This window comes from Arachis hypogaea, chromosome 9, assembly GCF_003086295.3.
Source record: "Arachis hypogaea cultivar Tifrunner chromosome 9, arahy.Tifrunner.gnm2.J5K5, whole genome shotgun sequence".
Taxonomy (NCBI): Eukaryota; Viridiplantae; Streptophyta; class Magnoliopsida; order Fabales; family Fabaceae; genus Arachis; species Arachis hypogaea.
The window spans coordinates 85,084,850-85,097,995 of NC_092044.1; the positions used below are offsets into that span (position 1 = coordinate 85,084,850).

Genomic DNA, 13,146 nt, shown 5'->3' on the forward strand with positions numbered 1-13,146 from the left:
CATAAACGTCTTGTGTTTTGACTTGACGTATATTCATGTAATAAGATCTGTGATAAGGCCAAAAATTCACATGGGAGGCTTATTTTAATTGAAAGAACAAAGTTTGGAGTGATGGGGCCATAAATCCACTGTACATTTCACATTTTCACCTCTGTGTGGCCCCATTGGGGGGATGCTATGGACAAAAATATCATATGTCCTTTCGTCTTCACAGCCACTGGCAAACAAACCAAATTTCAAATTTCATTAGTTGATCAGGTTAGCACTCTCAGATGGTGCTGTGCTGTAGAACTTAATCAGGTTAGCTTCTTTCTAGCTGATTTCTTTACAAATTAAAATAGTATTATTAGTTTATTACATTAGTTATAACTTATAAGTAATTCAATTCATTTGCAAAGGTTAGAGGGAAAGTTCTCGGGAATTCAACCATTTCACTCACAAAGCGATTAAATAATCTTAATCACTACTCTTTCTGTGTTTTTAACCTGAATCAAATCAATTAAGAAGAATTGACTTTGTGATACGTGCTCAACGTCGAAAGATTTTCGGGTCCATTAATTCAAGTTCTAGATGACAAATTAAATAAGGCCCAAAGTGAGAGAGCCTACAAGTTTTATACAACTATGGTTGGGCTTCACTTTAGTTTTCACTAAATCAATCATTTCAGACCAAAACCTAAAACGATCTTAATAGCCCATATTTTTTTCATGATAAAAAAACACGAGAGGAAAACTAAGGGGCATTACGCCCACAAAAAAAAAACAAAAAATGAGTCATGAAAATTGCTTTATTAATTGAAACAAACTAGATAGGGCTAATAGTCCTATTATAATACCAAAAAACAATATTTGAAAAAAATATATTTTTTATCTTTTCAATTAATTGAACTATTTTAATTTTTATTGTTTTGGTTTAGTTTTAATTTTATTTTTAATATTTAAAATAGAGAAAATGACAAATGGATCTCTAACTTTTTGGTCTGTAAACATTTAAACCTATGAGGATTTAAAAATACATTTAAGTTTATGACCTCTTTAAAATTTAGACACATCGATCCTTGCATGTAATTTGTCTCATTTTAAAAACCTTCTTATGTGTGCATCCATATCAACTAGTTCAGTACAACGGGAGTCACGTTTGGTTTTTTCGTTGGATCTGACAGATTTTGAAAATGTCAGAAACTTGAATGTATTTTCAAATCGTCGAGAACTTAAATATCTGCGGAACAAAAGATTAAGGACTTATCTATCTTTTTCTCTTTAAAGTATTAATTATGTTAGATATGTATAAAAACTTAATCATTTATATAATACATCTTAAAATATAAAATACATATTAAAAATAAATTAAATAATACATATATTTATATTGTTTAATTTAGTTTTCATATAATATTTTTATTAAAATATTTAATGTTTAGAATATTTTATTTTTATTTTAAATATTTTATTTTATTCTTTTTTTTTAAAAAATTAATTTAAAAAGTTAAAATAAAACGAAATAAAAGATTATCCGTAAAAATATAAAAACTTTAGGATGAAACTAGGAGTTAAGCACTAATATTTTGTTTGGATGGAAGATGGAAAATGAGAGGAAAGAAAATAGAAGGAAAGAAAATGAAAGGAAAAATTATTTATTTTTTATGTTGTTTGGATGAAGAGAAAATGGATGGAAAGAAAATAGGAGGAATTTTTTTTTTTTGTTTGAATGGAAGGAAAAGTAAGAAGAGAGAAAATCATAACCAAGTGAAATTACCTTAATACCCTTTCCTACATTATATATAAATTATATTATACCAATGTATTTAAATTATTTTTCTAATAAAAAAAATTTCAATTACATTTCAAAATTTTAACATGTTATCTTTATTAACAATAATATTTTTTGAATTTATCATTTTCTGTTGTCTTTTAATGTCACAAATAAAAATATATATCATTCTTTTTAAATATATACAAATAAATAATTTCCTAAAAGAATAATAAAAACTACTCATACTTTACATCAGTAATCTCCTTAATCATATTTAAGAAAAAGTTTCAATAAATTGTATTTACAAAATAAAATATTATCAAATATGGCTAGCATTTCTTTCTTACCACGTGCGACAAAAAATCATATACAATTTTTATAAACATATAACAAAACGACAAAAAAGTAACAACGACCAGGACTCGAAGAGAGTACTATTTTATCACCACACAACACTTTCCAAAAGGATAATTCTTCATGGTCAGAGTAATCAGCATACGCCTACTTCCAAAAAAATAATTCTACATAGCTTGAGCCATCTATACCCATCTACTTCAAAAAAATAAAGTTTTTTCGAGTTAAATATACTAACACGTGATCAATTTCTACTTGTCCTAATCAATGTACTCATTAGTTGCAGACATCTTCAAGTATTATGATTCCTGCACGAGCATATACAATAGAGACAAATTAACCCAAAGATTAGAGTTGATAATGATAATCTATTTTATCAATATCTTTCTATTCAAACAACCAAACAATCCCAAAGTACATATACATGAAGTGATTCCCAAGCATGTGTTAACATAAATAAAACAAAATGACATCTTCTTCAAATACACAAAGATATACCCATACTATATGACAATAAGAAACACATAATCAATTATTAAAAGCAATAACCTCAAATTAACTAGAAATTAAGTGCGTATAAAAGTTAAACTTGTAATGGTGAATATTTTTTGAAAGTACCATATCTTCTAAGTGAACACCAGCAGCTGTCATGAAATGAAAAAGAGCATCCAATCACATCTCAGGTGGAATCCCAAAAATTTGGCGCTTTTTCTATTCATTTTCACATAAAAATTGATAACATTGCATCCGATATGAACCTACTAGACCCAATTCAATCAACATATCCCATATATCTGATTCAACAATTGCAACTTGTCTTTCAATTAATGAGACTTATTTTTTGGCAACCGAAACTTGTCTCTCAGTCACAGAAGCTTGTCTCTCAATTGATTCAACCTGCCTCTGAGCCACGTCATGTAACTTGCTAGATAGATAACTACCCTCTTTCACAGCATTGGCCGTGGTAGTAATTTCCAAAGCAACTTTCTCATATTGTGCCTCCAAAAAATCATTCATCATAGGAGACTTACACTTTGTTCCTCTTGACGTTGAAGTCCCACCTAATTGATTTAGCTGACTATGAGGAGCACTTGGTGAATCTAAATTAGCAAAAAACGTTGGGGTATCATGTCCCATATTAACATTTTGTTAGAAAATTCAATGTTTTCAAACGAGCCATTCAAGTCAATGGGATATCTATCAAGTTGTTAAATTCTTTCTCGTGAAGTAGCAACCCCTTTACCAATAGCTCTATCAGTTCTAAACAACTCCTTCAGAACATCATAATGCTTAATTTACATTTTTTCCATTTTTCTACATTTGGTTTCTCCAGCATAAAAAAATGTTAAAATTATTTTGTGACTAACTTGGTCATACATATAAATAATAAAAAATATAAGATACCTTAATAAAGTCTTGCCACACTTCTTCTTTAGTTTTAAACTTTCTCGTAACATGATTCCATGCAAATCCACTTAAATGATGAAATAAGTCATATGCCTTAGTAAAATAATCTTTCAATGTCTTCATTTTATTCTTGATGTAGTTCTTCGTTATGTGCGGGCCTATTTCTATGCTCAAAGTCTTCACAATATTATCATATGCTTTAGTTGTCCATGAGCCATCGTGTCTATTACCTTTCAATACTTCTTCTATTAATGCATTCAGTAGAACTTCATCCATCTCATCAGACCATCTTAAGTTGTCTTTAGAAGGTTGATTAGCTTATGTTGTTTTATTTCCTTTATTTGGCATTATATAACCTATAAACAAATCCCTTAAAAAAAATCTAATTAAACAATTCTGACTGTAATATATATATATATATATATATATATATATATATATATATATATATATGAAACATATAATCACTCATAAAGTTTGATACACATTCCACATTTCAACAGCAATATTATCTCGTAGCAATGCTACATGTCTATATTCCTCATCACGTTGTTGATTTGATTGTGACCTATCTATGTTGCGTTCTTGTAGCGATTCTCGGTCAACCGCATCAATTATAGATTGATCAACATCGACATCCATCAAAAAGTTATGTAGTATATAACATGCCAAAAAAATATCTCTCATAGTTTCAATGAATAATAAGGTTTAGTGTCACCAGCTATAATTGAGAATCTTTTTTTTAGAACTCCGAAACATCCTTCAATAACATTTCGTAATGAAGAATGGTGGTGGTTGAATTGTTCTTTCGGATTTTGGGGTTTACGTACTGAATACTCTTTTAGGTGATATCGAACACCTCTATATGGTGTAAGTATCCCAGGCTTTAGCATAAATCCTGCATCGCCTAGATAAAATTTTCCTACAATAGTTGCATACACAAATTAAAGTATAACATATTGTGTCTATAAATTTGAATTTATGTAGACAATTTTATAAATTACACTATCACATACCTTCGGGGATTCAAAGTGAATATTCTCTACTTAGAGCATCTTTCAAAATTCTCGAGTCAGAGGCAGTTCCTTCCCAACTAGATAACACATAAGTGAATTTCATATCAAACTCGCAGGCAGCTAACACATTTTGTGTGGGGTGATCTTTTCTTTCGCAAAAACAAGGGGCTTCCACCGTTGGTACCTTCACACGACTATGAGTACCATCTATGGCTCCAATGCAGTCCTTTTTCAGAAAGTATGTTGACATATTAACATAACAGTTTTATAATTATTTCGTTGACAGTTACATAAAATTCAGTAAGTAAATTAAAAGATTTAGTACCTTGAAAAATGGATAGAATCGACTATTATGAAATATTTCATAAGGAACATCCTCACCAGACGGTTGCTTGAAGAAGTCTCCCTCTAACAATAGAATAATAGCATGTAGGATGTTGTGAAAGTGACAACTAATTATCTCCCCTGAGCGATGAAAGAAGAAAAATATGGTTCTAGTTTGCACATTGTACCCTATAATATATAGGAATTTAGCTACTTGCTCTTCAACCGTAGAGCGAGTTGAATCCTTTACTCTACCAGTTCTTCTTAGTTTTTGACACAACTGCCTAAATACTTCAGAGCCCATACGTATAACATATTGGCATTTTTCAGATTTTAATAATCGTGTCAATAGCTGAGTACGCCTAATTTCTCTTTTCAAGTTGTCGTCATTAATTTGCCTAGGCCTAAATTGTGACAATAATTCCAAAGTATAAAATGCATGCGTGGTAACACATGAAATAGATGTGACACAGATATGTTGTCTCTTTTCTAACTCTTCGCTAACACGAGTTAAGTTTTGTATTGGTTCAGGATGATATTGGTCAATAGAAGTGATTTGATTTACTTGAATGTCTGATTCATGTATGACGTTCGTTCTATCTTCAAAATTTTCAGTGTCCATCTATAAAAATATAATATTTAGAGTGGACATATCAATAATAAAAGCACTCAAAAAGTGACAAAAAGGATATAACATATTATATATATACCTAATATATTATTACACATATATGCAAATATAAGAGGTATAACATATTATACATGTACCTAATGTATTATACATATAAAATAAAGGGAAAAAAGAAAATCCAAATATATTATTATTTATTTCAAATAGGAATCCTAAAGTTTACTTTGCCTTTCATTTCGCAACTGTGTTCTATGAATTTAATTTCATATGATTTTTTGAAAATCAGCTACTAATTTAGTACATTTCAAAAAAACAGCAAGCAGTAACCAATTTAAAAAAATCATATAAAATTCATATTTGGTTGAATTCTCCTGAATTTTAGTGTGGTTGAACTACACTTACCAATATTTTATGTATTTTTAGTCCTTGAGCATTTTCATGTCTCTAAAAAAAGTTATACCTCTTCAAATATTGTTTTATTTTAAGAAAAGGGTGCTATCATAACAGTGAACAACCCTTCTTCCAAAAGGCACACCTTTCTCTACAAAACTCAAATTGCCCTGAAATTTGGACATAAAATACTACACATCCTAATATTTTAGCCCTCTTTGATTGAACCTCAAAAGAGTTTCAGAGTCTTGAAATATGTGGTTTTGAAGTTGCTGCTCCAGAATTCGGACAGAATTATTTTTGCAGAAAATATCCATTTTCTAAAAATCATATCTCCTAAACAACACATAAAAAAATTCTGAAATTTTAGAAAAACAATCTAGACATCTGAAGGTTTCATAGAAAAATAATTTTACTCGTTTTGAGTGGCTAGATTACTCCCAGTTTTATTACTGCAACATGTAACTTCGGATTTTGAGAGGACAAAATTTGATTCATAACATTTTACTCGCTCTAATCTTGCATTTTAACTTTATTTTACCTATTGTGACTTGTTGAAAATATTAAATCAACTCCAAATACTCAGAATTAATAAATTACTATTTTTGGTCACTTTCATATTTAGGCATACTCGTATGAAATAAAAAATTTCTGCATTACTCAACATAGCCATCCAACCACAAATCACTCAAATAATTCACATATATTATCATCAACTTATTTCGTCATATATAGCAAATAGTCCAACATCATCTCAAGTAATCATTAGTATGTATCATCAATTAATTCAATAATAAATTAGTTCAATCATGGAACAACCACTGCAGCATTGTATACAACCATAACCAATTCGCCATATTTCACATCATTGGGGGAATTTATTTTTACACCCAAAATCAGTTGCAGCATGAATTAAACCTAACATAGACCTCTCTCACACACGTAAAAAATAATGAACCAACTCAAAAAAAAAAACAGAAGAGTTGCATTCCAAAAAAACAAAAACGTGCTTGCATGACCGCTTTCTACGACGATCCATCTAAGTTAACTCAAATTAAAGAAGAATCCATAATTACAGAATCCAAAAAATGGATAGAAAATCTCTACAACTTCAGCTGAAGAAGCAAAGCATCGATTCAAAGGCAATTTAGGAGAAACAAAGAAAATGACGGAAAAACTCACCTTCGTCTTGAGTAGGAAGAGATGTAGTTGCGATGGACCTCTGATGACGATGATGATGCCGTGGTGGTGTTGTAGATGATGACGATGAGACTTTGGTGGTGCTGGTCACAAATTTGAGAGAAAACAGGAGATAAGTTTTTAGATTTGGGAGAAAGTAAAATGGAAAATTTTAATTCTCTGTTTACTAAGGGAAAATACGTAATTGTGTCTTTATTTGTTCTTTTTTATCCGTTTTCATCTCATAGAAGAAGAGAAAATATTATGTTGTACGATACTCCACTATTTTCATTTTCTCTTCATTTTCTTTGGTGATCCAAACAGAGAAAAATTTAATTTTCCACTCTATTTCTTTTTCTATGTTTTCTTTCCCCCATATTCTCTTGAACCAAACACTACGTAAGCCACTAAATATAAAAGTTTAAAAATATCTTTGAACTTAATTTACTTTCACTATGTCACTCCTCAGTCCTCACCGCACCAACGAATCCCACCTGACGCCACCGTCTTTGTCCCCCTGACAATGCCGTCGCATGAGAGTTCAACTGGCCATTGCAAATGGTGTTGCTTCGTCATCACCAACCGTCCTCCGTAGCACCACTTCAACCACAGTCTTCTTTATCGTCGCTCCGCCTCCACCTTTGCCAAGTTCTAGCAGATCCGCGTCCTCTCTTGTTACTGATTTGGTACTCAGACTTTTTCTAAAATTTTTGTTAAATCTATTGTTGGATCTTATGTTGTTGTTTGCAGTGGTGGTTGTGGCGGCGATGATGAGAATAAGGGTGGGGTGAAGCCGTGAAGGTGAGACTGAGGGTGTCGTGACATTATTAGAAGACAAAGTTGATAAAATAGAATTTAATAAAAAATATACTTTACTCTGATAATTATTGAGGCTTTTATAATATTGCGAGTCTGTGTCATGGATTAGTAGTTCCATTTCCATAATGGATGCTATGAAAATTTGATTTGATAAAAAAATATTATTTATATATAAAATATTTTTTATACTTATAAAATTATAATTGTTATTAATTAATTGCATATTTAAATAATTTAAAAAAAGACAATGACTTCGAGTCTTCGACTTATCACGATTACAAACCAAAAATAATTTATTGACAATTTGTACATGAGAAATTAGTCAATAGAAGTTTTTCTGTAAATTTTTTTCCAGAAAACAAGGGCATCAATGTTTTCAAGGAGTGTTTAAATTTATAGAAAATGAGAAAAAAATAAAAAAAAGTAAAAAGTGACTTTTTTGTTGTTTGGATGGGGAGTAAAAATTGAGTGGAAAAAATATGATATGAATCTTATGAGAAAAAATTTCTACATAGATGAGATGAAAATAGAAAGAAAATGGACAAAAATTAGTGAAATTATAAATTTATCCTTTGATTAATAAAGAAAGCAAAATACTTAAGGATATTAATGTAATTTTATACCATTATAATTTTTTCTCTTTCTACTTTTCTTTCCACCCAAACAAAAGAAAATTTTTTCTTTATTTTCTTTCTATCCATTTTCTCTTCATCCAAACAACACACAAATAAATCTACTTTTCTTTCCATTTTCTTTCTTTTTATTTTTTTCCGCTTATTTTTTTCCTTCCATTTTCTTTCCTATATCCTAACAGTTCCTTAGTATAAAGAAATAAAGTAGTAGTTAATAGCAATTCAAATAAAAATAAAAAAACAAGTGTTAGTCACATAATATTTTATATTAAAATGTAAGAAATTCAGACACGAATAAAACAAGAGATTGTGTGCGAAAGTAATAATTCATGAAAGTGGTGTGTGTGGGGGTGGGTTGTGCATCTTCAAATCGGATGTGATCTTGAGATCCATGTGGATAATGAGCTTATAACAACAGAATACAACAGTAAAACAAATTACACAACAATTATTCTAAAGCAAATATTGTCACTTTATCATAAAAAAGAAAGAAAGAAATACTAATGAATAAAGAGTTAAAAACATAATTAACTTTTATAGGTTAATGAACATACGTATTTGTCTCTCTACGCTCATGTGTAAAATATTGAAGAATGTTAAGGGTATTGACGTGGCGAAAATTAGCGAGTTAAGAAATTATTATAAGAGATACGTTGCAAGTACAGTCCTTAACCAGCCAAAAATCTGCTTATCAATTTAGAAGGGTTGTCACAATATTGAAATCAAAATACTGGGAGTATGAATCCCAGGTCGTCTCTCAACGAGTTGCAGAAAGATGTGCTATTTTATTAATCAGTGTTTTCAAAAATGGTTGAGTTGATAAACAGAAAATTAAATAAGAGAATTTAGATAATTTAAATAAAAGCCTTGACTGGGAATAGATTAGTTGGAAGCCTATTCTTGTTGAAGTACTCTCAAGATTAATTGATAATTGAAGGTTGCTCTGCTTAGTTATCCTTTACTGGTTAAAAGAAAGTCAAGCAAGTTGGAAAGCAATTTCTAGTCACAAGTCCTAACCTTCTCCCTTGGGAAGGCTAATGTTAATGACTAGAGGGTGATCCAACAATAAACCCAAATTACAATTTCTCTCTTGAGTATTCCAACTCAAGGTTTCCTTTCAATCATCTCCCAATCAAGTTATGGAACTACTCACTCATCATAATTATAGACTTCACAGAATCAATGTGGAAAGTAAAAGAAGACATAATAAATAATAATGAAAAGGGATTAATTAAAAATAATTAGTTCTATATTAATAACTTGTGAAAACAATCCAATGTCAACTCTGGGAAAAATAAGAATATGGAAGAATAAATAAAAAGTAAATAACAAACTATAGTGACTAGTACCGGAGGTAGACTCTTCTCCAAAGCTAAAGCCAAAATCTTCAAAATCCTAATTATGAATGTTCAAGTGAGAAAACCTAGGAGAGAAGTAAATTCAGATCTAGAACTAAAAATTATGCGGAATGAATTGTTGTTCCGTCTCTGCATGTTCCCTGGCTCTAATATGCGTTTCTGGGCCGAAAACTGGGTTGAAATCTGGCTCAGAAACTCTGCCAGCGACTTCTGAAATTCTACAGATCGTGCACGTCACACGGCCACGTCGTCCATGCGATCGCGTTACTCAGTGTTTCTCGCACCATGCGTGCGCGTCGTCCACGCATTTGCGTCATCGTGTAGCTTCCAATCCGCGCGGCCGCGTCAGGCACGTGGGCGCGTTGCTTTGATTTCTTCCATCTCGCGCGGTCGCGTCAGCCATGCGACCGCGTGACTTCTCGCTGGTCATCTCCTTAACTCCTTGAGTTCCTTCCATTTTTGCATGCTTCATCCTCTTCCCTTATGCCATTCCTGCCCTATGAAGCCTGAAACACTTAACACACATGTCGTGACATCGAATGGTACGAAGGAAGATAAAAATATACAACAAAGAAGTCTAAGAAAGCAAGTTTTTAATCATAGAATATTTTCAGGAAGGAATTGTAAATACATGCAAATCATATGAATAAGTGGTTGAAGACTTGATAAAACCACACAATTAAACACAATATGAATCACAAAATAGTGGTTCATCAACCTCCCCACACTTAAACATTAGCATGTCCTCATGCTAAGTTGAAGGAGATAAATATGAATAAATAGGAACTTGTAAGATTCATGTTATGCAATGCAACCTATATACATATGAATGCAGCTATATGAGTTTTGTCTACATGATAAAAAAAGATAAGTTCCCTAAGATAAAACATGGGGCAGATTTCACTAATTCAAATCACATAGTAAAAGCAGATAAATTTGTAAGAAGATAGCTTGTGAAACCAGGGAATACAGGACTGAGCATTGAACCCTTACTGTTGGTGCGTGTGCACTCTAATCAACTCTAGTATATGGGGTAATCACTCTATCCTTCTCTAATCATGCTTTCAAAAATTTTGTTTTTCACCTAATCAATCAACAATTTTAAAATGTCAATGCAAACATCATGAGGTCTTTTCATGATTGTAATGGGGCTAAGGTAAGGGTGAGGATGCACATATGGCTAAGTGAGCTTATACATTGAATCTTTAATTAACCTAAGCTCTCACCTAACATACATATATTCTATATAAATTTAACATTCATCTTAGCTACCCAGAATCTCCTTTTCACATTCCATATTCATGTCTTAACCTTTGCTTTAATTTTACCATATGTGCATTGACTATTTAAACTCTGATTTATCATTAGGGTAATTTTGTCCCCTTATTTACTAAAAACAAAGAAATTTTTTTGTATAGCTTATCAATGCACATAAATTTGTAATTTCCTTTTATGGTTTCACATGAATAGGTACCCAAATTCCCTTTATTCTATTATGATATGTTTTCTATTACCCTTTATTCCCACAATTTTCCCATACTCAGTTAACACACAAATTCTATCTTAAGCTAACCAAAGATTCAATTAGGATTTTCAATTGTTTTTCGCTTAAGGCTAGTAATGTGGTACAATATAGAACGAATGGGGTTAAAAATAGCTCAAAGTGGTTAACAAAGGTAATTAAAAAGGGTTGGCTTATTTGGGATATGTGAGTTAAACAAGCAATGGCCTCAATCATATGCGTGCATATAACACATTAATATTGGACATATAGGATAAAACAAAATTCATATTACAATCATAGAGAAGTAAACACACAATAAACAAAAATATTTATGGTTAAATAGTGTAACCATGTATTTAGGCTAAAGGTCTCACGGGTTGTGTGTTCTTTTAGCTCAAAAATCCTATTCCAATTTCAACTTCAAACAAATTTAACATAAATGTTTTGATTAAATTAGTGAAATTTTCAAAAATTATATAGTCTTAAAAGAAACTTATTATCTTTTTAATCATGTAGAACATGCATGCAAATAACCTACTAATATGCAATCTATCCTATACTAAAGAAGAAGAAATTGGTGTTCGGGGAAAAGAATTACCTCTGGAAGTCAGGTACTGACCGACCTCCCCACACTTAAGGCTTTGCACCGTCCTCGGTGCCATCTGTCAGGAACAATGGTGGGCTGGTGGCAGTATCTCCATAGTCGGGGCCGTCATGGCTTCCTGTGCTGGTAAAGAAAGTGGAGTCCGGAGTGCCTGGGTCCTCTTCAGGTTTGTGGTTGCCTGTGAGTAGCTCCTTGAGGTATTTGAATTGGCGGTGGTTGCGGTGCTCTCGGAGCTTTGCTTTCTGGTCTTGTTTGTCCAACCTTTTCAGTATTTGATGTAGCAGCTGACTTGTAGATGGTGGAGGAACTGCAGCATCTTCTGTGGACTGACTGGTAGTGGCAAGTGGTGGCCTGAGATATCTGCCGTTAGGGACGTACTGATCATCCCGCAGAAGTATGGCTTTGGTGTCCCCAGCTCTGTAGGATACTCCGGCTGCTGAGACAGGATCAGAGACCAAGGCGGGGAAAGGAAGGTTGCCCGCGATTTGCACGTGTCCCATAGCATTCCGGATGTGTCTCAGTAAATTCAGAGGCTGGTCTATGAGGATGCACCATAGTAGAACGGCCATGTCTGTAGTGAAGGATGACTCATGAGTGCTCGGGAAGATGTAATGGGACATAATCTGTGCCCATACGTGAGCCTCTAAGGTAAGTGCGGAAGCCGAGATTCCCTTAGGACGGGAACGATGGTATCCGAATATCCATTTGCTGCTTGGTTGTGCGATAACGCTGAGAACAGCATCCCAGTCAAATTTGTACGCCTGGCGCTTGAGGGCTGCTTCTTGAAATGTGTCCAATCCTTCTGGAGTAGGGGAAAGATCTAAGGTACGCTGAATGGCCTCTTCTGTAATGGGGACTTGCTTCTGACGGATGTAAACAGACTGCAGGGTTGGTAAGTGGAAGTTGTAGTAGAAGTCAACTACCCAAGAAAGATTAACCTGTCGTGGCTGTCTCTGTAGGAATCCCCAATGTCTTTGTGCAATTTGTGGCTCAACAAATTCGGCAATACGTGGTGGAAGGATAAGGAGGTGTTCATTATTGTAATTCTGAGCTGCCAGAATGGGGAACATCTGCTCACAGTAATGATTGAAAAATCGTGTAGTGTCCTTTGCTGGGAAGGCTCTCTCTTTTTCATCAACCTTTATAATCCTTTTAATTCATTTTGTTGAGGGCTTG

General features: G+C 32.6%; 2 protein-coding genes across 2 annotated transcripts; both read right to left on the minus strand.

Annotated features, from left to right (window-relative positions):
- Nucleotides 1-3,314: 3,314 nt before the first annotated feature.
- On the minus strand, nt 3,315-3,789 carry LOC114924450 (L10-interacting MYB domain-containing protein-like). The gene is made up of 2 exons (XM_029289032.1): nt 3,511-3,789; nt 3,315-3,377 (listed from the first exon to the last, which is right to left on the minus strand). Exons 1-2 carry the CDS (start codon nt 3,787-3,789, stop codon nt 3,315-3,317), a joined length of 342 nt encoding a protein of 113 aa, XP_029144865.1.
- A 407-nt stretch (nt 3,790-4,196) lies between these two features.
- Nucleotides 4,197-7,588, minus strand: LOC140175153 (protein ALP1-like). The gene is made up of 5 exons (XM_072202085.1): nt 7,548-7,588; nt 7,057-7,157; nt 4,855-4,937; nt 4,560-4,755; nt 4,197-4,435 (listed from the first exon to the last, which is right to left on the minus strand). Exons 1-5 carry the CDS (start codon nt 7,586-7,588, stop codon nt 4,197-4,199), a joined length of 660 nt encoding a protein of 219 aa, XP_072058186.1.
- Nucleotides 7,589-13,146: the final 5,558 nt, after the last annotated feature.